The sequence below is a fragment of the Aythya marila genome (assembly GCF_965140915.1).
Source record: "Aythya marila genome assembly, chromosome: 3".
Taxonomy (NCBI): domain Eukaryota; kingdom Metazoa; phylum Chordata; class Aves; order Anseriformes; family Anatidae; genus Aythya; species Aythya marila.
Window position 1 is genome coordinate 16,137,476 of NC_139044.1, and position 27,807 is coordinate 16,165,282.

Here is a 27,807-nt window from a genome sequence, read left to right on the forward strand (position 1 = left end):
GCTGATTTATAATTATATAGCTAATCGTGATGCTCTCCCGTTCTCTGACAAATTTGCTGGCAAGGGGAAAGGAAGGCTCAGAGATAAAATGAATCTTGATCTGCTCCAACACCTGCAGCACATGTCTGATGGCAGACTGAACACTGCCCCACAACCACCACCAGCTAGGAAACACCCTTTACCCAAAACAGCTAGATTCAAGCTAGTTCAATCCATACAAGCTGCCATCCCAACATGAACATTGGTGCTGCTGTGTCTCCCCAGGCGTGACACATGCCCAGCAGTGCCACCACTCCTGGCAGGCACAGCACTCCGGTGCCACACACTGCTAGGCACCCTTGCTAACAATATTCCTAAATACATCTGATCATCAACAAAATTCTGCAAACCACCAAATGATGGAGATAATGCAGGTCCTGTGGATCCTGCAGCACCTGCCAAGCAAGGAGGGATGGTAGGTGTCAAGGTGTCACTCAGCAGTGCAGCAGTGCTGCTCCACTCACTCTTCCCAGCTTGGAGTAGAGGCAGCTTCGTGGACAGATGCACTATTTGGCAGTATGGAATTTGGTTCCTACTATCACGTCTGAGTACAGATGATTCAGGAAGAACTGGATTGGCAGGTGGCATCTTGAGAAGGGACCTTTTCACTTGTCCTCTGGCTATGTCCTTCCCAAATTGATTTATTTGTACAATTCGCATTTAAATAACACAAGAACATACCCAGACTTTTCCTCACTGATTTCTCTTTCCATAGGAAACCAAGCTACAAGATCCCAGACAACCACTGATGACAGCAGGAGCTCAGAGTGTCAGAAAAGGGTTAGCAGTACCATTTGGGAAGACCTCAAGGAACTTCACATGTGCAGGTCCTTACTCAACTCAGTCAGTCTCCTGCTTTCATAACCCCACCACTTCCCTGGTTGTCAAAGGTGACATGGAGGTGGGGGGAGTAGGACAGACCAATATAAAGGCACATGCTAGCTGGAATTAGGTAGACCACCTACCAGAATAACTCTGCTGTAGTGATGGAGTAAAAGAGTATTCCAAGCACAGCAGAGTGAAGTGTTGGAGTGCACTTCAGAACCATCATAAGGTCAGCATAAAGCTGGTATCATTATCAACTAAAATGAGGTAGGTGACTCTGAAGAAGAAAAGGTTGAGTGGATGGTGGCACTCTCAAGCTGAACAGCAGAGCTGGGCTTTGTCACCCTACCCCACCACCTAAAATTTTGTTCTATTTCCCAGCCCAGGTGAACACAGGGGATGCTGTTGGGGCAAGTCCAGGGGAGTTGCCCAGTGCTTGCTAACCATATCCTGCTCCCAGTCCCCACTGAGAATACAGGGATACCCAGTATCTCGCACGTCTCACATGCCCCACTTGCTGTCTCACATTTTGAGCCTAAATGCCTGAACCTCTAAAAGTCTTTGTTATCTGATGCTGTGATTACAAAGCAACAATTCAAAGAGTTGTCTCAGGCAAAACCCATGTCATGCTGGTTAACCCCTCCTTTATTCTCTGACCTTTCCTTCAAGGAACCTCTAGATAAGGTAGTTTTTGATGATGTTACCATACCCTTACACTTGGTTTGCAAATGCTTCTCTGGGAAACAATTGTCATGTTTTGTGAGTGTTTCTCCATCACTTGCCATCAATAGGGTCCTGATTTCTGACTATAGCTTCTATAAACTATAGCAGCATTAAAAAAATAACAATAGCAATAGTGATAATTGTGTGAAAATAATTATTATTACAAAATGAACGGACCTTTGGGGAGATAGCTAGTCCTGGGCACGATTACTTCATCCACTCACTCAAAGTGATCACAAAGCACCAAGTCACGCACTCTGAAATACTCTCTTTGATCACTCGGCAGGCAAATTACAAACCTTTATCAGTGTGTGCATGGAGTCATAAGAGCATATCCAGAGATGTTGGTACCCCAGTCACTGCCACCCACCAGGAGGCTGCTGTATCCGCACCCTAAGCGTTCACCCGGCTAAGGGGACAGCGCCGTGGTTTTGGACACCAACTTTCAGAGCAGCTCACACCCGGACAAACGGGGATCCCGGGCACTGCAGCCGAGCGGGAGCTGTCCGGGAAGACCCCGCTACGGACTCCAACCTGAAACGAGCTCCCACCGGCCCCCCGCATCCCGGAGCATCCCCCTCACGCCTCTCGCCCCCGGGGCTGCGAGCCCGCCCCGGGGCGGGGACGGGAGGCTCGGGGGGGTCCGGCGGCCGCGGGTTGCGGGCAGAGCGAGGCGCGGAGCGGGCACGGTGCGGCCGGCATGCTGCCCCCGCTGCTGCCCCTGCTGCTGCTGATGATGATGATGATGATGCCCGGAGCGGCGGAGGGCCGCTGCCCGCACCGCTGCGCCTGCAGCCAGGCCGCCCTGCGCTGCCCCCCGCCGCCGCCCGGGGCGCGCCCCGCGCCCGCCCGCGCGTAAGTACCGCGGGGTGCGCGCAGGGGGGCTCGCCCCGCACCGCCTGGCCTCGGGATGGGGCTAACCCGCGGGGTTTGGAGGCTGGAGGGGAGCCGGGGTCCGTGTCCGGGGCGGTGCGGGTCTTTTGGCAGCCTGCAAAAGGTGCAGTGGCGGTGCAGTTGTGGGAACTTGCTGGGTTTATCCTCCTCCTATGGCAAATGCTGGCTTGCGTGTTCCGAAACCAGCCGGAATAACTTTCAGGGAACTGGATTAAAAAAGGATGAAATCTGCTCTTAAACCTTCCTTCAGTTCTGTCTTCTTTGTTTCTTTTTTTGTTTGTTTGTTTGTTTGTTTTCACAAATCTGCTTGTCTTCTCACTGCCTCTTCTCTCAAAGCTTGTGCAATTCAAAGGCCTCTGTGGTTCAGCAGCAAAACCCTAGTGGTGCTCGCTTCTGCGATCCAACTCACTGTCAGCACGTGTTGCAACTTTCTGAGGTCCGATTCACGGACATCTGTTCTCAGCCCTAGCAGTCAAAAAGCTGCCAGGAGCTCTGACAGCTCTTGGGCTCTCTGTGAAGAGGTTCATAGCGTCTTTCTGCCTAATGCACCCCTGGGAATTAGGGCAGAATTGTAACAAAAGGGAGTCACGGGGATCCCCTGACCCCACTCCAACACCATGCTCTGAGCTCACAATCTAGCAGAGCAGACCAAATACGTGATATTTGTAAGTATTTAAGCATTGTTGTACAGTTTACAAGCCCAATTGCGGCACTTATCTAAACAATCATGGCGTCAAAATATGGGATTAGAGGAACAACAGATAAGATAGTTGCTGTTTCGAGGATCCCTTGGTTGGATTTTTCTTATTGTGCCCCTTTTGGAAACAAAGCCATTGTTTTACATTTTCATCTGATTTGTTTGTAAATTTCATATGCTCTTGAAATTCCCCAGAGATGATGCTGTCCCTGATCTTCTCTTTCCTTTCTCTCTAGCTTGAGAATTGATATGTGCAAGAAATACTAATTTCTGTTAGTTTAGAGCCATGTAAATCATTCCTGAAAAGTCAGTTTTGAGAAACATCTCTGTCCTGAGTTTGTTTCCTACCCATTTCCCTGCATTACTCTGGTGTCAGAGGAAGCAAAGCTCATGGGTGCTGGAGAAATTCTCCATACCTCTTGCAACAAGTACACTGCTTTCATGGCATTTGTAGCACACACAGAGTGGGCAAGGGATCAGTCACATCCAGGATCCCTGCTGCAGCAGAAGCAGATGGGAAGGCCAGTTTTTGCAGGGCTTTAGTGCGTTCATTAGTAAGCTGCACATCTGTCTGTAGTCACATCACAGCTCAGAAAGGTTATCAAAAGCTCTAAATGTGTGTGATTTCTCTCTCTCTCTCTCTTTTTTTTTTTTTTTATTTATTCTTTTTCTTTTTTTTCTATCTGTCACTCCAAGAAGAAACCACATCCCCACCTCAATGATCCAGGTTAAAACAGTGGCCTATGGCCACTTCCAATTATATTTCACTCAGATCAACAGGGTAGATGATAGACAAAGATAATGGAAGGATTTTTCCCTTTAACCTTTACTATAACAACTTTGCAGTTGTTTGCAGAGCACAACTATTAGGCTGGCTGCAGAAGCCAACGGTACAGTCAGATAAGAGTTCAACCACAATTCTGCTCAGTACTCCTGTGAAATATTATACTCAGACATTAAAAAGGAAAAAAAAAAAAATCCCTCTCTTTCAGTCTGCATTTGCAGACATGTTTAGTTCCTGGAAATGCCCTTTATGTCCAGAGGGGTATGGCAAAAAGGGCCGGATCCCAGCCATCGGCTGCATGTCCTCCTGCTGCATCTGCTCCAGAAGTGCATGAATGTCAAGTGGGACACGCTGCCATAGGGCACCTCTCCCCTCTGAGTTATAATCCCCACCCCACAGTTTAACACCCCCACAGAGCAAACACTCACTGCTTAGTAAGTTAATGGGACCCCAGCTAGAGAGACAACTCTGTGAGATCCCTCCTGCTGCCTATGCCAGGGGTGGGACACCAAGCAAAAGTCACTCCCATGCCACCCACTGTCAGTAGGATGGATGTGACATCACAAATATAACAGGAGAAATGGGGAGCAAATGGTCACCTCACTTAAGTGTGGCCAACAGCTCTCCTGAAAGACTACACTGCACCAGCAGCAGCCAGCACACAGTGAGCACCATTAAGTATTTTATCCAGCTGCTGTTCTCCAGCTGCTGTGTCTTCTGCTTCCACATCCCACTTCAGGCCACATCCAACCTGATTTATACTGAACCTGGAAATACACTACTGAATTTCCATTCCTTTGATATTTTTTTTTTAATAGTATATAGTTTATTATTTACAATTACAAAACTGTAATAATAAATGCAGTCTCTAACCATACATGTGTACATGTATTCTGGCTCTTTTTTTTTTTTTAGTTACTATTCCACCTCTTTTACTCTCCTTTCACCTATTCTCTTACTTTGATTTTCATACTAGTATTTTCTTACCCACTTGGGTGTCGTTTTTCCTTCTCTTGCTTTCTTGTGGCACATCTTTCCCAGCTTTATCATTTTCCTAACTCTGGCTTTCCATACTGTACCAGTATGTCTTTAGCTCTCTTCTCCCCCCTGCCCAGCTCTGTATATGAGAGACAAAGCAAGAGGAATTTACTTTTATCCCCTTGTAGTCATATTTGTGGTGCACCAGAGGAGTCATGGTATATCATAGAAGCAAGAATGGTTTGGGTTGGGAGGGACCTTAAAGATCATCTTTTTCCAAGAATAGTCAAGAAAATAAACGCCAGTACGTAATGCCAGCTATACCCGAGTAATTCAAGCCCTGATGCTGTCACAATCCGTGCTTTCAAACGTACTTTTGATATTATTTTTTTACAGTTCAAGCACATATCTTGTTGGAAAATTTCAACAGGTTATATTTACCAGACCTGCCAAGTCGTATTATCACTGGAAGATTTTTTAAATCTTCCAACGATAGTGCCAAAAGGTTGCAGAATTATTTGTTTATATGTTTCTGAATTGATCACATTTTTCTCAAGATCATGTTTTTAATTTGGGCACTAGGCAAACACTAGAGAAACTCCATTATCCTGACACCTCTGTATGCTGTGTTGGCTATAGCAACTATGTGTCTGCTTAGTCTCAGCAGAAAAATAACCTTTAATACACCACTGAAACAAAACATATGCTTTCTTCATTTGAAGCTTCATGGTACATCTACATCCTTTTGCTTATTTAAGAGAGTCTAAATGGCCAGGCACCCAACTCTGGCTGTATATTAATAGACGTTGGATACCTAAAACCTTTCTGCCCCTTTGGAAACCTCATTTCATAGTGAAGCTCACCTTGCTGTGCCTGTGTTCCCCCAGCATGCAGGGCTCCTGCATCAGAGCAAGTGGCAAATGGTTAGTATCAGGCACTCAATCCAAAGCTGTAGGGCAAAAGCTGAATAAGTAGACAGTTCTACCATGTCTTCAGTGTGGGCATACCTGGCTTTTTAAGGATTGACAGTGGAATTCAGTTTCAGGAATAAAATGTCTTCGGTAGGAGATAATGTGTCACCTACTAGCACCTGGCTAAAAGCACTCTGACTGTTTGTGTGGTACATCCAGCTCATAGTTCCCATTTCAGGTAGATAGTGCCCAATCTACAAGGCTTTAAAAATCAATGTCAATGCTTTACATTGCCCCCAGAAGCTGATAAAAATTCTGGGAAAATGGTGGGCTTTCAGTCTTATTTTCAGTCAATCAATACTCAATTCTTCTAAGTTCAAGGACACCACAGAATAAAATGTTTGCCACTCTTAGCAAGAATCTACCTTTGTGGCATTACAGTTCTGGGTAATCCTACAAAACAGTGATGCAACCATATATCTGCCAACCCAGCTGCAGTAATATTCATACCTATTGCAAAGAAAGCCTGTGCTCTTTATGTATTTATTTATTTATTTTTATGTGCAACTAAGCACTCTTTTCCAAAGGCCAGTGTCTGTAATGCAGGGATTTTCTTCAGCAGTGTGAGTGAGTTGGGCTTTGAGTCCTCTTCAGCTGGATTCTTGTCTGTCTGGTGGTCATGTGGTGTTTGGGCACCTAGACCTCCCAAAGCTCCTCTTGGAGCTTGAGTCTGTGTGGTAGTGCTGGAATAAAAGTTTATCTTTTAGCAGATAAAAATTGCAGAGTCAAGTTGATTTAATTACGTCCCAGAATTAATAAAAAAGTATGACAGTGGGTTTATGCCAGGGTATCTTTGGAACAGACCACTCCATAAGAATTTTCCAAAGAGCTCTTAGGTGGTACCTCTACATGTTTACAGCAGGGGAAACAGGCAGTTTGCTCTTTATATGCCTCTCATCGTCCCTACTGGCCCTGGTATTCCTATTAACAGGAAGGTAACCATCCTTATGAAAAATCCACTCTAAATTTATGATTTCAGAACAACAACACAGGAAACAAATGCTGGATGGTATTTTAGGTACCAAGCAAGAAAAGGATTTGGTCAATCTATGCACAATTCCTGTCACTCTCAGTGTCATTTGACAGTCTTACATGTATTTAGCCTGGCAATTTCAAACCTTACTGCCTAGAAAACCCAGCTGGATTTACAGACATGCTAGGCACTGCTCAAAGCCTAAATGGTTGGCTGTCTCCCCACTCCCTTCTGTACACATTGACTGGATGCAAGTCCCAAGGATGAAATGCCTGTTGATTATCTGAAGTTGCAGTATTGTCAGCCATTGAATGCAAGGAGTGAGTATCCATGAATTATTGTGTATCAAATATGAAAGAAACATGCCAGTTTTTCTTAAAAGTATAAAAGTTCATCCTTTAACAACACTCTTTCAAACTGGCGTTCATAACTTGTATTAAAAATGGATGCAGCCCTCCTTTCAAAGGCTATGGAAGTCGGCTAGTAGCATGAGAATGTTAGATATATAAAAGCTTTGTAAAACCCACTTTGTTCTTTCTTTTTGTCAAAAGCTTCCCAGCTCTGAGAGACAAATAACTGGTCACATCTGAGTATCACAATCTGAGTGCTATCAGAAAGAAATCGATATTTAATTCCTGCCAGTACCTGCTTGGGTTGCACTGTGTGCTATCAAAAACATCAGTCATGTTCAATAGCAGAGGCTTCAGCATAGGAGATAAGGCTTTGCTTTATTCTGGGTTTCAGAAAGAATTAAACCTGCACCAAACAGCCAAAACTGTATTAACCTAAATGCTTATATATGTACACAGTCTGGATTTTGGTCAGCGGCTAGCAGATCTTCAAAATGTTTATAGAGTTTAGAAAGAGACATCGTCTATTTCCCTTTAACACAGGCAGGGTTTGAGATGCAAGCTACAAAGGTAAAGCAGACAAGAAGAGAGTGAAAACATTTTACACCTTTTTGGTAAATTTAGGATACTTTTACTGATGTGGAACTGTCTCTGTGTGCTACAGCAGTACTTTGAGGATTAAGAGATGTTTGATTATGAATTGCCTTCTTCCTTTGTTCCTTTGCTGTTTTGTGAGACTGTCAATGGGATGAGGTAATGTCAATGCAGTTGAGTTCACGGTTTCAGCTGTCAAGGTGAATTCACAAGGATTTAAAATATATATATATATTTATGTTGAAATACAGAATGGATTAAGTGTTGCCATGCAATTTAACTACAGTTAAAGTTACAGCTAAAGTGCTGGTTTATCCCACTTAAATTGAATTCCAGAGCCGAGGTAGCTAAGCGAGGAACACTGGTGCCAAAGATTTTCTGCAGGCAGGGGGACGGGCACTGTAGGGGTTTTTGCTTTTGTGTGTGTGTGTGTGTGTGTAGACACTCACAAAAAGGTATGTTTTGTTTTCCAAGCAGCTCTAGTCGATGGTACAGCTATAAAGAGGTTCTTGCTGCCAAGGCTACAGATGAGCAATTTCTCAGCTTCTACTTTTTACTTCTTCCCAAAGGTGTTTTCCTGTTGGCTCTGCCTATCGATCCCTGCTGCAGGATTCTCTGCATACTTCTGTCCCCCAAGGGACAAATACATTTCTCAAGACATACAACTTAGCTTCACTTCTGATTTAAGCACAGCTCCTGCACACACACAACACAACCTGCCAGCATATGTCTATAGAGACCAGTATGGCCCAATCCCAGTGGTGTCAAAAACAAACATATTCTTACAGCATTGCTTATATGGTAGGGAAGTGTTGTTATTCCCAGTTTACTGACAGGGAATCAAGGTGTAAGAAAACTAAATGATTTGCCAAAGATCATATTGGACTGTGGCAAGGAATTGGTGCCAGTCTCCGGAGTACATCTAGATTGGTAATCCCAAAACATAAATATGTGTGACAGCCTGGCATTATAGTGAACTTTAAGTTCTTAAACATTTTAAATTGTCTTCATATAAAGGATTATAACAAAATTAGGAAAAAAAAAATTTTTTTTAGAAGAACAGAAACAGTTCGGTCAAAAAACCTTGACAGGGTGTTTTTAAGGATGGGAAACAAATGTCTCTGACTAGATATCTGTAATTAAAAAACAAAAGAGAGCAAATATCTTTTTGCACAGAGATAATGTCTTGAAATATGTTAAATATTTTGCTATGGCTATTATCAGGGAGAGTGTGGTCATGGCTGTAAATTGGCTGCTAAAAGGACTACAATTCAGATGTGGAGTAGAATGGTAAAAAAAAAAAGATCTACCTCCCACAGTGTCATTAACATCTCAGTGAGAGTAATTAAAAAATGTAAAAAGGAAAGTGCACACTTGCTTTCAATCAGCAAATCACAGTGCTGCAATTTAAAATAAATACATAAAATACATCAGGCCCAATTTGGACTTTTTCAAGCACTTGCATATAGCCAGAGGCTTTCTGATGAATTCATGATGCCACACCACAACATTACAGCAGTATTATGGAGAGAAAAGCATGGTCCAAAGAATGCAAACAAACATTGTTTCATAGAGGAAGCTTTACATTAAAGCCACATTTTTCTGAGGAAATAGCTCCAGATGGCCTCTAGCTTCATTTGACTGTGAATATAGAAGCCCATTTTCATAAGGTTATATTTTTTTTTCTAAAAGTTTATGATTATTATCATAATTTGACCAAGCCAAATCTCAAATTTATGCTCTTAAGGAACTGACACAATAGCCCTCAAATTTGTTTAACTGAAATCAGTGGTAAAGGGATCAAGCCGTAGAGGTACAAAGAACTGTAGGCAAAATAAAGTGACTTGAAGCTTTACTGTTTCTCTATGCAGTGTACAATCTGTAAACAATGAAACCCCATGCCTTACAATCCTTTCCTCCCTCTTTTCATTTTTTTTTTCAGATCGTTTACTCATCTTCCTGTAAAAGTAATCCCATCACATGCATTTGAAGGACTTAGAGATGCCTTCATCATGTAAGTTCACAACATTTTCCGTAGACTTTTCCTTAATGTCTTGCTAGAAGTTCTGTCATAAACCTCCATCACAAATAATGTCTTTTTACAATAATGTAAAAATGTGTTGCTAAAAACCACTTTTGGTGAAAAAAAAAAAAAAAATCAGAGGAAGAATAAGCTATTTTTATAGGCCAATAATTTCTTATCAGCAGTATGTAAAAGGTTATTTGAAAAGGTACGCTTTAACAGTTGCTTAACATAATGAAACATTAATCATGTCAGAGAGAACTGGATTCAGTTTGATAACTGATGATAGGCACTTTGTAGAGGAGATTTCTGTCATAAAATGTTAGTGCTGCAATGATAGCTATGGTATTCTGTGATTATACATTTATGAAATACTCAAATAAGGGTTTTTTTGCTGTTATGCACTGTGAGGTAAGTGAGGCAGGGAATCCGTAGGACTGATCCTCTTCTTAGAAGATACAGTTTACAAGCACTGTAACTTTGCACATAATGCTTCCCCTCCCTTGGCTTTGTATCTGTTTTATATCAAGGACTCCAACCAGAAGGCTTGGCAGACTAGTCTCACCCTTATTTCTGTCATTATTGCAACCAAAAGATGGCAGCTTTGGGTCTCCATTACTTTTTTTTTTTTTTTATCTGCATGGGGTGTTCACTGAAGGACAGCTGATGCCACACCAGTGCAATACAGAACAGGGGAATGAACTCCCCCAGAATCTAAAAGTAGCAGCACAGGTAATGGTGCTTCCTATTCTAGGTGTGCTTTTTAGAATTATCTTCACCTATAAAAAGCACATATTTTATCAGCTATTAAAATATAGGTTAGATTTACATAATCTATTATCCAGGAAACAGAGAAAATAGGAAACCCTTTAATGGTGCATTCCTGAAGGCAGACTAGAAGGATGAGGGTAGTGCAAACATCTAAATAAATTCAGTTGGTCTGGTTTAGCTTTTAGTGTTCATTGGTTAAACAATTTTGGCCAAATTATAAATTCCTGTGTTTCTGTAGCTCTAGAAAGTAGAAAACAAACTAAATGATGTCCCTATCTATTCAACTACAATGAAGTACATGTATTACAGTACAATCTAATGGCACTGCATTCTTGCATTCACTTACATCTGAACGATTAATGAGACCTTACCATTTTTAGATGGCAGATCAACTTAAATCTAAAAAGGTTCTCCTACCTTTATGATTTGACGCTAAATTTTCCCAAGCTGTATGCATAACCCATTCTTCATAGAGAATGTTTTGTTCGTTGACATTTTTCTTTCCATAAGAGTGTTTAATTGATTTCTTTGTGTCCTTTTAATACATCTCTCCAAATTAACAGCATAGAAATCAATGTATTTGTCTGATGTAAAACTATAGAACACTTCATAATTTTATTGAGATTTAGTGTTACTTTGAAAAATGCATATTTTTAAATCAAAAATCTCTAAATCATCTATTTGGCAACTCATCACCAACTGCAAATCAGATGATAAATTATTATCACTGCTATAACTCTCTCAGACATATGTAAATGGGAACCCAGTGGCAAGTAGGAAGGATCTCGTGGAAGGAGCATGGGATCTGGGGTTTCACGATTCAGAACCTGAACCTGATTTTTTTTTTCATTTTAAGTACTGCAAGTACTGATCCCTCCCAGTGCATGAGCTAAGCCCCTGAGTCTCTTAGGATCAAGTGCTCACCAGGCCTCTTGTTTTACATCCATCTTCATTCATGAATAACCATTGCACTATCAAAAATATCAATCTTACTGAATTCTGATTATGGAAAAAAGTCATTAATATTTCTGTAAGAAATATATACATACTTAATATATGATTTCTTTATGAATTCCCCTTTGCTACTAAAAATGGAAAAAAAAATGGTCTAAGGGTTTTTATAGCAACATCAGTAGGAATTGTTTTCTTATAATTACAATTCAAGTAAGATAGCTTTCAGGTCTGTCATAATAATGAATCTAATTTTATAGACATGTTTCAGTTGTTTAGAAAATATTTTTGTTGTTGTTGACAGAGTATAATGTTAGGTTTAGTTTGTGTGCCATACCAGTCAGTTCTGTCAGGAAAAAATGTTTTGAAGACCTTTCTCCTACATATGCAGATTAATATATATATTATATATAGAATATATTAATTAAATATTTAATATATAATTATATAATATATGATAGTTGTATATTTGATATATAATTAATATATAGAACATATATACAGAATATAGTACTGGAAAGAACAGCATTAGAGCTGAATTTGAGTAGCTTCCTAACACAAAGGCAAGGAAAACAGCTTTGTGATGAAATTTGCAGATGCTTACATAGTTGAAGTTGAGAATATTAATAGATCCAGAGGAAAATTCACAACATCTGTAAACAACACATGAAATAATCCAGTACATGTAATTTCTTTTGTTAAGAAGAGATTCTAACCCTTGGATATCTGAAGGAAAATGGGTTGAGGCAGGATTGCATGGGGCAGCCATTCTCTCTGGCAAGCTAATTGGCCTGGGGGAGCCAGCCCCAGAAAAGGGGCCCTCTGCTCACCCCCAACCCTCCTCCTTCGTCCACATGAGCGCATCTTCCAGGCTGCTCCCAGCACAGCTCCCTTTGGGCCACTCATGTTGGACATCACAGAGGCTTGCTGAGGTTACAGTGGCCACTGCTTCCCTGCCTTTGCCCTGGGCCCTACAAAATAGCCCCCCTGCAGCTGGCCCACAACTTGCTCAGCTACTCGGTCCTTTGAGAGCCGGCGTAGGTGGCAGAAAGAAGGCTAGAGAAGAAGCAAGGCTCTTCTTGTGGACTCACCTCCATGGGCTCCATGGTGTTAGGCAGGAGGACAAGCCAGTCCTTGCCTGGGACTGCCCACACAGGGTGCCTTCCAGCAGGAATATTTACAGGCCAGGGTGCTGAACCAGGGGGTCGCCCAGTTCCACGTTTAGGTCCCATGCCATTCTCCAGTTCATTTATAGGCATGGATTCAATGCTGCCATCTGTTTTACGGCCATGGCTGGGTCCCACACTGCGTTCTGGCCGATAGGCATGCCTCTGCTCCCCACGGCTGTCTGCCTCATGCTCCACGCCACCACTGCACTACTGGTTAGGCCCAGGCCCCCTGCTGCTGAATGTTTGAGGGGCCAGCCTGTTCCCCGCATCACTGTTGTGCCAATGATATCACTGATATGTGTCTGTGGGCCAGGCACCAGACATCCCCCAGGCACTGGTGTCCTTTGTGCCGGAGGTGCTGTCCTTCTGCCCATGACACATCTTCCTCTCATTAACTGCCATCCTTCTCAGTGCTTCCTCAGACAGCTTCACTGGCTGGGCGACCCCCTGGTTCAGCACCCTGGCCTGTAAATATTCCTGCTGGAAGGCACCCCGTGTGGGCAGTCCCAGGCAAGGACTGGCTTGTCCTCCCGCCTAACACCATGGAGCCGGGTCCACAAGAAGAGGTGGAGGAGCCCATGGAAGTGGATCCACCTCGGCCACATCAGACCTGGGACTACCCCAGCACGTCTTTGCTCTGTGCCATCAGAGAACACCAACAGCTTCTCAGCAGGGCGCGGCGAGCTCCCTACTCATCGTCACTCAGGCTCCATCCCAAGCATTAGCTTGGAGCCACCAAACACCCGGCAATAAAGAACTCTTGCTGATTCTCGGGGGTTGTGCGATTGCTTCTTTCCCATCCACCAGCCCTTGTGTGAGAGGTGGCAGCCCTTCTGCACAGAGCCTCGAGGAAGAGCACAAGATAGGACCCAGCTCCCTTCGGGATGCTGCGTTGGGGTGACAGGAGGAGTCCCCAAGGGCCACCATGCACCTTTAACATTTGTTAAAATAGACCGAGGGGTGAAAATAGTAGTGGGTACGCGATTATAGGTGGATAATTTCTTATTAAGAATGAGTATCTATATCTGAGTAATTGGGAACAATAGACATGGAGAAGGCTGAGATACTCAGCAACTTCTTTGCCTCTGTCTGCACTGCTAGAAGGGCTTCCCAAGTTTTTCATTTACCTGAACCCATAGATGGAGGCTGGGGGATCCAAGTAGCACCCACTGTAAGTGAAGAGCACATTCGAGACCACCTGATGAATCTAAACAGGTACACGTCTGCGGGACCTGATGACATGAATCCTAGGGTCCTGAGGGAACTGGTTGATGGAATTGCCAAGCCTCTCTCCATCATAGCTGAAAAGTTCTGGCAGTCAGGCCATTCCGTGCTGAGTGGAAAAATGGAAACATCATGCCCCTACTCTTCAACAATTAAAACAAAGAATTGGACAAAGAGCACTACTCTTCAACAGTTATAACAATTAGGACACATTCCTTCTTAGAAGAGCAGTCAGGCGTTGGGACAGGTTGCCCAGGGAAGTGATGGAGTCACCGTCCCTGGGGGTGTTCAAGGAAAGGTTGGTTGGATGTGGTGCTTAGGGACATGGTTTAGTGGGTGACATTGGTGGTAGGGGGTTGGTTGGACCAGATGATCTTGGAGGTCTTTTCCAACCTTAATTTTTCTATGATATTACACATACAATATATTCTATATAGTATATATACACAATAATTTATATTTATTTATATATAATATAGATGAATCTTAATCTAGCAGGATTTAGTAAGCATCAAAGAAGTGGATTTATTTTCCCTGTATCCAACATCGGTTGTTCTTAACAATGCCCCTGTTCCACACATGTAGTTATGTCAAAATTGTATAATGCCTACAAAAACAGTCATGTTGATCTGTGTAATGATGGAAAAAAGCTACTTGCATTCAATTTCTATGTATGTAATGAAAATGATACTTAAATCCAAAAATTATTTGTAAAGTTCACTAAATGCATATTCATGTATTTGTGTGTCTCTACATCTGTGAATTAGATGACCATGACCCTGATTTAACAGCAGTCTATGAGGCTCTGTGAACGTTATCTACATCTTTGTCTACGCAAATAAATTCACTAAGTGGAACCAATGGTAGGAGCAAAAGGCTTAGAGGCTTGGGCTGACTACTTTGTTTGTATTAGTTCAGCCCTCAGTCACTACCTTACCTACAATTTGCTGAGAAAATGAAGATTGGCTGCCCTGTATGTTCTTATTCCAAATGGTTGGCATAACCTTTTGCCAAGACAGAATAATGCCTCTCTCTCTCAGTCCCTACTGCCTAGGATTTTGGAGGTGAGGCATGGCCACTGCTGCAAAACAAGAATTGGGGCATGGGGTGGGGGGAAACCATATATAAAAGAAGCAAATATAAAGTGGAAACTTGATTTCTGGTATCTCTTCTGTTAATGTATTGCTTTGTGTCTGCCTTTTTCATTACAGCGAAATCTCTCAGAGCGACTCCCTAGAGAGAATAGAAGCAAGCGCATTTGACAGCCTTCCTGCTCTGTCTGAAATGTAAGTCTCTAAAAAAAAAAAAAAGGCGGCCATGTTGTGGTTTATTATCATCAAGGAGTAAACAGTCTACAGAAAAGTATCCCTGGACCAAATCTTCCTATGTTACTTCAGCTGGTGTTGGATGAGGTCTGTGATGACAAATGTTTCTCTCCAAAGTACCATATAAAATAATGAACAGTCTGTAAGGTCTAGCCTTGGAGATCTAGATCGTGCAAATTGATCCGTGTATGTGAAGTCCTGTTGCTTTCAGTGAATGCAATGACAGGATGGGAGCGCTGTGTCTACTTCTACCAGCAGTATCAAGCTTTCTAAGTGGAGAAATCATTCAAGATAACAATAGAAGAGAAAAACATTTTCTTTTTGAAGATGCAGTTTTCAAAGCCCTACAGTATTTAAATATGTCTGCTTAGTATGCAGCTCTTCTTTTGAGCTCAGAAATATTACTCAAACAGAACATGTACTGATTTTAAGCTTGATGTGCCTAGCAGAGCCATCTGAGAGAGCGTGTGAGTTAAAGCAAGGGCTAGGAATATGCTCCAAAATATTTAGTGAAACTAATATTAACTAATTTAACTAATATTGTTTCACTAAATATTTAGTGAAACTATTGGAAACTATACATTTGATTCAATATCTCATTACAGTGTTTTTCCCACAGCATGATCAGTGAGTGGCTTAAAAATGGTGCAACTGAGTGAGGACAATTATTTTTTTTTCTTATATGTGAATTCCATTGAAGCAAATTGCTTGCTCACATGAGCAACAGACACAGGTTTGTCCACCTCTTACTGTGTCTAATTTCCATTGGAATCAATGGTGGGTATAGGTAAGAAATTAAAGATCTGACCTAATGTATTCACCTACCAGGTATGGATAGCTTGTCATTTACCTGTCTGCCAAAACAAGAAAGTTAAGTTAGACCTTTAAAGAGCTACAGGAGACTAACAAGACAATGTTTGAATCCTGAAGGAGACATCTTTTTTTGGTTACCTAACAGTTATAACCTGATTTTGTTATCAATACTGCTTCAAAACGCACTTGTAGCATATTTCTAGAAAGTCTGTTTGCAGCATGAGAGTCTTCTGTCAAAGTCTGCACATGTCAGATTCTGACAAGGCCAATTGCTAGTGAAATTCAAGTCCCTCCAGGTGTGTAACAATACAACACTGACATATATTTCCCTCATTACAGATTAATTCTGAACACAAAAAATCTGCTGCACATTGAGGACGGAGCATTCAGAAACCTTCCAAGGCTAAAATACTTGTAAGAAAGCATTCTGTTACTTTTCTGTTTGCGTTCTTTTTTTCCATGAAGGAATGGACAAATCACAGAAAAGACTTTAAGGAAAAAAAATAAGTTTTTCATGCGTTATGATACACTACAAGTTCATGCATCATACACAACAGCTTTAATGTGCACTTAACTAATAGTGAGGTCTTTTAATAAGCAAGAAGATAAATTAACCCAAGGTAGAGCAGTAATGGACAAAACAGTAAAGTCTGCCAATTAGTTCTGCTAAGTGTTTATTTCTAAAGTTTTCATTTAGACAAGATACCACACAAAAGGGATAACTAAAATCTCTTCCTTGCACTTAAGGAGTCAAGAGGACATATGCTGCTTCTCCAGAATACTGCCTGAGCATGCTACACACAGTTTTTACAGATCTTACAAACACAGTTGGAGCCTAATTAAAAATTACGATATTTGCCACTCATATTTTAATGCATTGTTAAGCTCATACCTGCAGCATTGGCTTGTCCTTGCATTCTAGCCTGGTAACCTTCTCCCCTGTAAATCATGCTTTTCTCCAGGAGCATTTGTAACACTGGAATAAGAGAATTTCCAGATCTGACACAGATCTTCTCATCAGAAGCTCATTTTATCTTGTAAGTGAAGACCCACCCTAGCCCAGTTGTGAGTCTTTCCATCTTGTTCTTGTATCACTGACAAATAACTTTTTTTCCTCCCAAAGGGAGCTCTGTGATAACTTGCGTATGACAACCATACCACAAAATGCTTTCCAGGGGATGAACAATGAATCACTGACACTGTGAGTAAAACAATGTTAGATCCAGTTCCTTCTGTGAGGATAATACAGCTGTTTGAGGAGAGTAACTCCACTTTATAAGAATCTTGAAATTAAGCCCCATATGTCTGTATTGTCTTCACACCAAGACTTTCCTTTTAGCAAACTGGATTCATTGCTACAGTTGTCCTGCAAGACAGGTGAGTTTAATGTTGAGATGCTCCATACAAGGAAGGCAAAAAGCCACTGAAAACCAAGGAGAAAATCATCTGCCAGCACAGCAGGAGCCTTGTAGGGATTTTGCAGCACCTCTATCCTCACAAAAACTTCCATGAAGAAAGGCAGAAATAGCCCAAATCACAAACTGTACTTCTCAGCAGGATGTGGCTGAAATTCAGGGCTGAGGAAGGACCAGCAGAGCAATAGAGGGCAGCAGCAGGCTGCCTCCTTCATCTTTTAGCACAAAGACCAGTCTGGAAGCAAATAACACCAACCTTTGCAGACCGACCAGAGTGATGTTAAAAACGCAGCATACATCCAAATGTGGAGCCTTGTCTTGACACAAGTGTGTGTGCCAAAACACCTGCACAATTCTCCATGGATGTTTGTTGCTGGAAATGAGCTGGAGCTTGCATAAGCAAGTACTGCAGCTGGCTGGCTTAAGCCCTTCATCAGGCTGATGTGCCAGCACAATAGTAATTTAAACACAAACGTGATGTATTGACCAGTACCTTCAGAAAATGTTAGAAGAACTAAGCCTAAATGTGACCAAAGACAACTACTACCTGATGTTAAAGATGAGCAATGGCTCAGTTGAGGGCATCATTTTATCTTATGGGCTGTTTTCCTGTTAGCAAGTTCACAAAATAACTCCAGCAAAATGATGATTCTGTTAATGGTACAAGAAAACAAACGTGCTAGAGATGGAGAAAGATGCTTCTTTTTTTTTTTTTACTGCAAGTCTGAACTGTATTAAATGGAAGAGTGTCTAACTCACAGCCAGGAAAGAGCTAACAGTCATTTTTTTCTTACTCTTTTGTGATAGAAGAAAAGAATTACCTTATCAGCAGCTTTCTAATTGTAGAGCTACACTTTACCTCCACCCCTTGTAATTAACTACAATTAGCTGAAATAATTCCAATTGTTGCAGCATGGCCTAGTGAAGCACAAGTTAACTGTGAGTGTGTAAATTTAGACTGCAGTAATACTTTGCATTACAAATAGCTAATGTAGGCTTTCCAACTGTTAGTGTTTCATGAGGACAGGGAATCAATACTACAACATGGTTGTGTTTTTTAAGGAAATCACTAATTTCAGCACCATGTCAAGACAGACTCCTCATATCAAATGTAGCCAGCTATTCTTGGGAGTAGGTTCATACCCCTAGTTTCTGCTCTCCCAGCAACAAGTGGAAAAAGAACAAGAAAACTTTTGTAGAGATAAAGGATCCTCTATAAATAGCACCGCATTTTGTATTAGGACTTGATATTAAAGAAAAAAAAATACAAATTATTATATACAAAGGATACTGAAAAATACTTAATATCAGAAATGGCTTTTTCTCTGTGAAAACAGACCCACAGATTAGATCTCCTAATGAAGGAAAGTAGCCAGGTCTTAGGTACAGCAGGGTCCAGCCATTTGGTACCTGGCTCCAGAGTGGGAATCAAAAACTCAGGGCTGGCAGCAAGCATCCCTGTGCAGTGCAGGGAATGGTGAGGTTTCCACAGCACTGTTCAGGTCTGGCAGCACTACTTTGAGTAACTCGCTGACTGCTGGATGATGCATCACTCACCCCTGCTTCACTGCAAAGCTCTCACTTGGGCTGCTGGGAGATTGGTCTGCCCATAGGGGATCCACAATCCAGCAATACCTTCTGGGATTTACACGAGCTTTCTATCTGACACTTCTCTGACTCTTGCAGCTTTGCAGCTTTACCTACTTAAACCACAAAATCCAGGTCTTCTGCCTGTAGGTTGTTGTCTTGGTGCCAAGGGTTCACCTGGAATGCTGTCTGGATTCTGGGCCTCACTTCAAGGTGGGCACCAAGCTCCTTGCTCTTAAAGACGTAAACAGGAAAGCATTTAAGCTTCAATTTTATGCTAATTTCAGAGCTAATGGCAGTCATCCCATAGTTAGCTATATTCTTTATAAGCCAGACCCTCTAATCCTTAAAATGAATACAGTGTTAAGTTTTGAAATCCGTAGTACAATAACATAATCTCGTATTTTCCCAAATATTTTTCCTTATACATTTTTCTTAATCTTCAGCAAACTGTATAAAAATGGATTTGAGGATATCCACAGTCATGCCTTCAATGGAACCAAGCTGAATCAACTGTGAGTATGCTTCCCCTCCTTGGTAATTAAAAGAGCCACAGAATTGTACAAGAACCCAAGTTGGAAGGGACCTCGGAGATCATCTTGTCCAACCTTTCATAGTAAAAGCAGGGCCTAGACAAGATTGTCTAACACTTTGCCTAGCTGAACCTTAGAAGTTCAGCTAGACCTTACTATTGTAGATAATAGTAGATTAGTACATTATTAGAAAATAGCTCAAATGCAGTCACAAGCTCTTCATTCATCTTAACTGCCCATCTTAAATTTCATGATACCCATTAGAAAAGTCAATATATCAGTGTCACTGAGACGTAGTTGTCAATCCTGCGGCATCAGTGTCACTGAGACCTAGTTGTCAATCCTGCGGCATTTGCTGTTTTGCTATCCCTTAGAAAGCTGCAGTTTTTATGAGAAAAGCTCTTCTTTTTTAAGTAAAATTTAATAAATTCCTAAATTTAGCAGCAGCAGTGGAAAGCTTGAACCTGTAGACCAGATTCAGGAAACTTCATCTTACACCTGGAAATGTCAGCAGTTTTAAAATCAATTGCACACACCCTGGGACTAGCCTCATGGTTTTGGCAAAATTTTTGTTGTATTTTTGTACACTGCTGCTGCAGTGAAGGAACCAGAATGGCTGTTCCTGGTTTAAGTCAGAAGAAATTGGAAATGATCAGAATTAGGTGTAGATGCTAACAGTCTGATGGTATCAGTGGAGGAAAGGTTAGAGAAATATGAATGCTCTCAGACCAGGCGTTGCAAAATCACCACTGTGACAGAAGGAAGGATTGAGAGCAAATGGATGAGAAGAAGTAATGGAAAGAGAAGTTATTTCAAAATGCAGATGTAAAGACTCGATGTTTCATTCCACAGAATTCTGAAGGACAACAGAAACCTCAAGCGGATACACAATGATGCCCTGCGAGGGGCCACGGGGCCAGATGTCCTGTAAGCATCAAACCCCTCCTTTATCTAGTTGTGTAGACATCCCCCATTAACTGCACTTTGCTAAGCGGACTACATGCTTGATCAGATACCCTCTGTGTGTAAAATGGAAACATATCGATAAGATGCCATGAAATTGCAGGGCAGAAGACTCAGGCAGCACCACAACAAACACTTATCAGACAGCTTTAGCCTTGGCCTCTGCCCCATAGAGATTTGTGTGGCTTTAGTTATATTTGTGTCAGATCCTACTGATACTCTCTCTCTGTGTCTATCCTGACATGACTAAGTAACTTGTATTTTGGCAGGATGCGTATGTTTTTACAACATATTATTTTAGAATTTGGTTATAAAAGTGAATGAGTTGATCACATGGTATAAGCCAATGCAGAATAAAACATATTATCCTTCTCATGCTTTGTTAGTCAAGTACATACTTGAGGGCTGCACTGGCTGAAGCAACATGCAATAAAACCCAACGGGCGGCTCTGTAAATAGCTCTCTGTGCCACATATGCCATTGCATTCCTTTCATTGGTGCTTTGCAGTGCAGAGCATTACTAGCATCACTCTCACAATTGTAGATTTTTTTTTCCCTGTTTAATGGCCTAACTCTGACAATATTCGGTCATATAACTGGCCTTTCCTCATGCAAGCAAACAGCCCCTCTGAAGTTACTCTAAGCCAAACTACTGAAGTTTGTATTTGCAAGAATGGGAGACTCTTTTGTTTGTTTCAGTTATTAACCATGTAATTAAAATATCTAGAACAAGGCCCAACATGGTAGGTTTTGATTTCCACCAGGATAAAGCCAGCCCCTTGCCTGTCTGGGACTGCTGGGTTGCAGTATCACACCCTACATCTCTGAGATGGACATTGGGTGGCTTTGTAGATGTAGGCCTTCATGAAAAAAAATGAGTCACTGCTATCTTCTCTTCACACTTCGGCGCTGCTTTTATCTGTATGAAAAGAAACAAGAGTGCTCTCTGTTTTGTAGGGATATTTCTTCAACGGCATTGGAGTCCCTGCCTAGTTACGGGCTCGAGGCCATTCAGATCCTAAATGCAACATCATCATATTCATTGAAGAGGCTGCCAACTCTGGATAAGTTCAGCAGTCTTCTGGAAGCTGTTCTAACGTATCCCAGCCACTGCTGTGCTTTTCGAAACTTGAGGACAGAGAAGTAAGTCCAAATAGCACACTGTTCTGCAGGACTTCAGAAACTCCAAGATGGCAGTCCTGCTTTGTTTAGCTGGCGGGGTTGGATTATCCTTGCTCCAGTGGCAAGGAAGCTGTGGACTGTAGCAAGGCCTCACTCCAAACATACCCCTAAATCCAGGAGAGCTATTTCTGCTCCTGTTATTGGAGAAATACGTCTCATCCATGATCTGCCAGCAGGGACATTATTCTAAGTCTGCTGAAAGCTTGTATTTTTCTTGATATCTCAGTTAAAAAAAAAGCCAGTTGGAAGATACACTACCATCAAGAGCACTTCAACCTTAAAAAAAAAAAAAAATGCAGTCTTTAGCTAAGCAGTTTATTTAATGCAGGTACTGTAATGATCTTGTAGAAAAGACAGGCTTTCACTTTCTCACTGAAATAAGGACCTGACACAAGCCTGCAGAAAGAAGTTACACGCAGCTTAGTACCAGCCCTTTCAGATGACAGTAGACAGCATTGTTCTCCCTACTTCACAGCTGGAAACTGTGGCACAGAGAGCATTTCCCATCCACTAATTTGGCACAGTCAATTTGAGACAACTGGAGTTAAATTTTCAGCATTTTTGCTCCAAAGAAATCAACTCTCAGCTGGCTGTAGTCAGCCAAAGCAACTCCAAATTAGTTTAGTTATGAGCTATGAGCATTCCACACTTCTCACCTATCTCACATGAAGTCTGCAGTAAAGATGTGTACCAAGCAGCAAGTCGTGAGGTGTGAGGTGATTAGTGTGACCTGCATGTGGTCAGATCAGGGCTGCGTTGCAAGGATAGGAATAGAATCCAAATCTTCAGGGTAAAATTAGGGGTAATGTTATGCTTTCTTGTCACTTCAATAAGTGATTTCTGCTTCTACAAGAATAAGGCAAAGATCCTATAGTCAAGGGTTTCCATCGCTACCAAATGCTGATTCAGTCCCAGTGCAAGTCTCTCAGCGTGTTGTACGCAGAGGCAACTCTGGGACAAAAAAAAATGTTTTATTCATTCTGACTTTAAAATTACCATTGCACATATGCGAAACGAGACCAAAGTAAAGTTGCAAAGATAACTGCGTTTCTCATGTTTATTAATTTTCAGATGCTTGGCCTTGTAACATATCATCATGCTCTGTAAAAATAGAGGTGCTCTAGGAAGTCACTTTCTTATATTCAGTGACTGTTTTCTTAAGTCAACTTTGAAAAACCAAACCTGCAAGTGAGGGAACTAGACTGTGCTCCTACCTGGCATCAGAAGTGTTCAGGTGACTGCTGATGTGTTACATATCTGCACAGCCCTGACCTCTGGAAAAACTCATACAAGCAGCAGGCTATTATTTTCTATGTGGTCTGCAGCTATAAAGGAACGAGAGGCACATCTCTGTTTTCCTTGGCATTTACTGATGACAGCAGGAGACTACAGAGACTGAGACCTTCCAGTTTAACCAGGGAAGACTCTTCTTGTGGTTACATATTCTTATGACCATGCAATGCAGCCTGTTTCTGTCTCCTTCTAACCCCCTACCCTGCCCTGAATTCTATGTGCAGTCACCCTGTCTCATATATTTTTACTACCCCTGCCCATTCCTTCATATCCCATTCTTTACCACCTGTGGACTGCACCGTGTTAGCAGAGAGACGTGGTGACAAAGTCTTAAGTATATCTGACCTCGCAAACAGGTCCGCTTAAATCACAAACGTTAGGCAAATGAAATTCTCACACCAAATATTCTTGAGATCTCTGGGCTGAATGGGGGAAAACTCAACTGGCTATGACACATCTTCAAAAAATTACAAGAAAAGCAACTTCTAAGCATCACATTCGGACTAAGACTAGTATCTTAAAGCCTTATTTCTTTTGTCATACGTAACACTTTCTGTAAGTTTCCACATGCCTGATTCTCTTAAGGCTACACAGTAGAGTATCTGGCCCATAACTTTAAAAGCCTCAAAACCAGAGATTTTTCCAAGTATGTGGCCTTTTAATTTGTTCTTTTCCAGGTAAGCCTCCCGGTATTTGTTAATAGATACACTTCTCCAGAAGCAGCCTAACTGCTACTGTTCGTACTGGTGGAGAAAGCGTCCCATACAGTATATCATAAGGCAAAACATTTATTTTACTTACAGCTCGTGTTATTTCACTACAATGAGTAAATCATAAACAATAAACAAGCTGAAAGACCATCCCTATATCCCCCATGAGGTATTGCCCACTGTCACAACATTTTAGACCTTCCCCTCCCTGCTTTCAGAGGTCTGCATGAATGTCTCCACTGTGTGAGCCCAATTCCAGTTTACCTTACATGTCTATGAAGATCCGTTGCAAGGAAGATGAGAATTTGGCCAAAATCCAGACTGAAACTCAAACTTTCTTTTCCATTCTTGTTTCAGACAAAATTCCTTGCTTTCCATTTTTGACAACTTCTCCAAACAGTGTGAAAGCACAATGAGGAAACCAACTAGGGAGATATTGTAAGTACCGCTCTGCATACAGAAGCTGGAAGTAGCAAATTCGGACCCTCCCCTCCTGCTATTCATGTGCTTTTTCTAGAACAGCATGTTTTTTTCTTTCCAATTCAGTCACCCTTACAAGTTGCACAGTAGTAATTCTACTACCACTAAACCAAAATTTGTGATTGTGATGTTCAAAAGGGTAAAAAAATAAAACAACACATAATTTCATGGGCTTTACTCACCCCAGCTTCTCTTCCAAATTCCTGAAAGGCTCTTGAAACACTGATTAAATATTTAACAAAGTTAAGGGCCTACTTGGAGACTTTTGAGGCCCAGAGATAATTGTAGGGTTCTGTTTGATCAGAAGAAGAGCTGCCAGTGTTAATACTTCTTGCCTACCTATAGAATAATTACAAGATTGTACATCATCATTTGGGCCATAGATTTTCATGGTACAGAGTCCCTGAGTTAGAAGTTTGGTTAAGCCCATGCAATTTATTACCGTCTTCTACATGTGTCTTTCCACATCATCATAGTTCTGTATGACCAGCATCCAATGGGACAGGGAGAAAGGCAAACATCAAAACTGTTGTGTTGGCTGTGTTGGGTGTCACAAGCACTAAAAATAGTTAATTCATGGACAAGTTTAAGGACTATGGAACTATCCATCCCTCTCCTGCTAAATGGGAGACCTTGGGACTTCTCTTTAGCCCTAACGTGGGATCAGATCACTACAAAGTCTTGAAAAACAAAATGCCAACACATCCAGTACAGCTGAAATGTGATTGATCCTTGCAGATAGAGGTTTCCTTAGACAGTATCTCGTTTGCTGATTATTGAGTCTTCCTACACTTGCTGTTGGGTTTTATTCAGTCCTTTATAAAGCCACAGCTGCAGCACATTTACATGGCCTCCCAGAGAATCACAATTAATTTTAATTGGTAAGTAAAGTCAAACATATTTCCCACTCTTCCAGTTTAAACCAGGCAAGTAAAAGCAGTTTTTCATCTAAGGAAAGAAGACGTACTATAACAAGATTGGAAGCCTATTTACCAAACATGAATATTTGAAAAGTAGCCCAGCTTCACTTGTCAGTTAAGACCCTGCTCCAGAAATATAGTTTAACTTACAGGCTTCAGGAGATTCAGAAGTTTAATCTTGAATCTAAGCTGTCCCAAACCTATAAATTTTACAGAGTTGTTCTCCATAGAGATGATTTCCAGGTCTCACATTGCAGACTGAGCATTTGCCCACCGAACACTCATGGTTGGGATGACTGGGTAGTAGCGAAATCAACAACTGTTCTAGATAGGCATCAGAAGGAACAGTGCTTACTTTTAAAACGTACTTTCTTTCATAGGCTTCTCCCCACACTATTGATGACCTAGCGATTAGAGAACTATTTTAAACACCTGAAGATATTTATAGTTAGGCATTTTTCCAGCCTAGACTTCATATATTTCTAGCTATTGACATACCACTCTATCTTGTTAACCATGCACAGCTGCTAATCCTCACTTTATAATACTGTGATCAAATTCCTCAGCAATTCCCAAGCCGTACATAGCCTCAGGACTTTGTTGAATAAGTACATTTCCTGAGGCAAATGAGCAGAACTAATATCCTTAGGTATTTTAGTTTGTTGTTTTTTGTTTGTTTTTTTTTTTAACTACCTGACAAAGCTATATGCATCAAGCCTATAGTCCATCAATACCAGTGCTTCTATCATTTGAACTGCACTCTACTGGCATCACGAGAAAGATGGCTCAATTGCAGGGCAATGAAGATAAAATACTTACAGATTGGTAAGTTGTATGAGAAATCATTCGAATGGATGTAACCGTGACTTCTGTGGCTCTCTAAGTTTGTACCTAAACAAAAGGCATCCTTACAGGGCTTCATTGTATGTAAACATCCTGTAGAAACAAGTCTAGGAAGTGTTTTAAAACAACTAATTTGTTGTATTTTTATAAAAGAGTGCAAGCAACGTGCAACAAATAGTTCATTTCTGTTTGGGGGGGTTGTTATTTTAATAGCTACAGAGATGACTCTTACAACACATCGCTGTGGTCAGCAGAAAAGAACATGTATGCGCTTGCAGCAGATGAAGAAACTTTTCCTTACAGCTACTCAGACATGTTTGATGATAGTGAAATGACCGGCTTCGAGTTCGAGTATGACTTTTGTCAGCCTAAGATACTGACATGCACCCCAGAACCAGACGCATTCAATCCCTGTGAAGACATCCTGGGATACAGCTTCCTCAGGGTGCTGATCTGGTTCATAAACATCCTCGCCATCGCTGGCAATTTCACTGTGCTCCTCGTCCTCATAACCAGCCATTACAAGCTCACAGTTCCCCGCTTCCTCATGTGCAACCTCTCCTTTGCTGACTTTTGCATGGGACTCTACCTGCTGCTCATCGCTTCGGTCGATGCCCAGACGAGCGGCCAGTACTACAACCACGCCATAGACTGGCAAACGGGCAGCGGCTGCAGCACTGCCGGCTTCTTCACCGTCTTTGCGAGCGAGCTGTCCGTGTACACACTGACGGTGATCACCATCGAGAGGTGGCACACAATCACCTATGCTATGCAGCTGGACCGCAAGCTGCGGCTGCGGCACGCCGTGCCGATCATGCTCGGTGGCTGGGTATTCTCCATCCTGATCGCGGTGCTGCCGCTGCTGGGGGTCAGCAGCTACATGAAGGTCAGCATTTGTTTGCCCATGGATATTGAAACGGGTCTTTCCCAAGCCTACATACTGCTGATCTTGGTGCTCAATGTTGTAGCCTTCATTGTCATTTGTGCCTGTTACATCAAGATATACATAGCTGTCCAGAACCCGGAGCTGGTAGCTGCCAATAAAGATACCAAAGTTGCCAAGAGGATGGCCATACTCATCTTCACGGATTTCACCTGCATGGCCCCTATTTCCTTCTTTGCTATCTCTGCTGCCTTTAAGGTGCCTCTCATCACAGTGACAAACTCCAAGATCTTGTTGGTTTTATTTTACCCGGTCAACTCCTGCGCAAACCCATTTCTGTACGCAATTTTCACCAAAGCATTTCAAAGGGACTTCTTTCTGCTGATGAGCAAGCTTGGCTGCTGTAAGAGCCGAGCGGAGCTTTACCGGATGAACTATTTCTCTGCTTACGCCTCCAACTGCAAAAATGGCAGCTCGGCCCCAGGCCCCAGCAAGGCCTCACAAGCACTGCTGCTTCTGTCAGCACTAGAGAAGCCGTACAAGACACGGCGCCCTACAAAAAAAAGTCAACCGGAGTGCCAGTAGATGCAGCACCTCACAGTGCCAGCTGTAATTATTTCAGTGACCTGGGATTATCTTACAATATCTTAAACATCTCACAATAAATAAAAACACAAGTCAATAATTCTTATGCAACAACGCTGTTCAGAGGTTCAAAGTGGTATTTTCCCTTTTTTTCTTCTGTAATGATAGGTATGGAAGGTGATTATTAGGTGAAACGCTGCTTCAGGGCGACTGGGGGAGTCCAGTAGTCAAGGTGCTCTTGAAGTTAATGTGTACTGCAGTGACTGCAGTCTGCCTCCTTTCTTTCCAGATCTGCTTCCCTGTGGTATT

The 27,807-nt window shown here is 41.9% G+C and overlaps 1 protein-coding gene across 1 annotated transcript; it reads left to right on the top strand.

The window, feature by feature from the left end:
• Positions 1-2,287: 2,287 nt before the first annotated feature.
• LHCGR (luteinizing hormone/choriogonadotropin receptor) lies at positions 2,288-27,498 on the top strand (the record flags this gene model as incomplete). Its single annotated transcript, XM_082756047.1, has 11 exons — positions 2,288-2,442; positions 9,771-9,842; positions 15,178-15,252; positions 16,444-16,518; positions 17,067-17,141; positions 17,228-17,305; positions 19,553-19,621; positions 20,492-20,566; positions 21,560-21,745; positions 24,145-24,225; positions 26,244-27,498. The coding sequence occupies 11 exons, from the start codon at positions 2,288-2,290 to the stop codon at positions 27,496-27,498; spliced, it is 2,196 nt and encodes a 731-aa protein (XP_082612173.1).
• Positions 27,499-27,807: the final 309 nt, after the last annotated feature.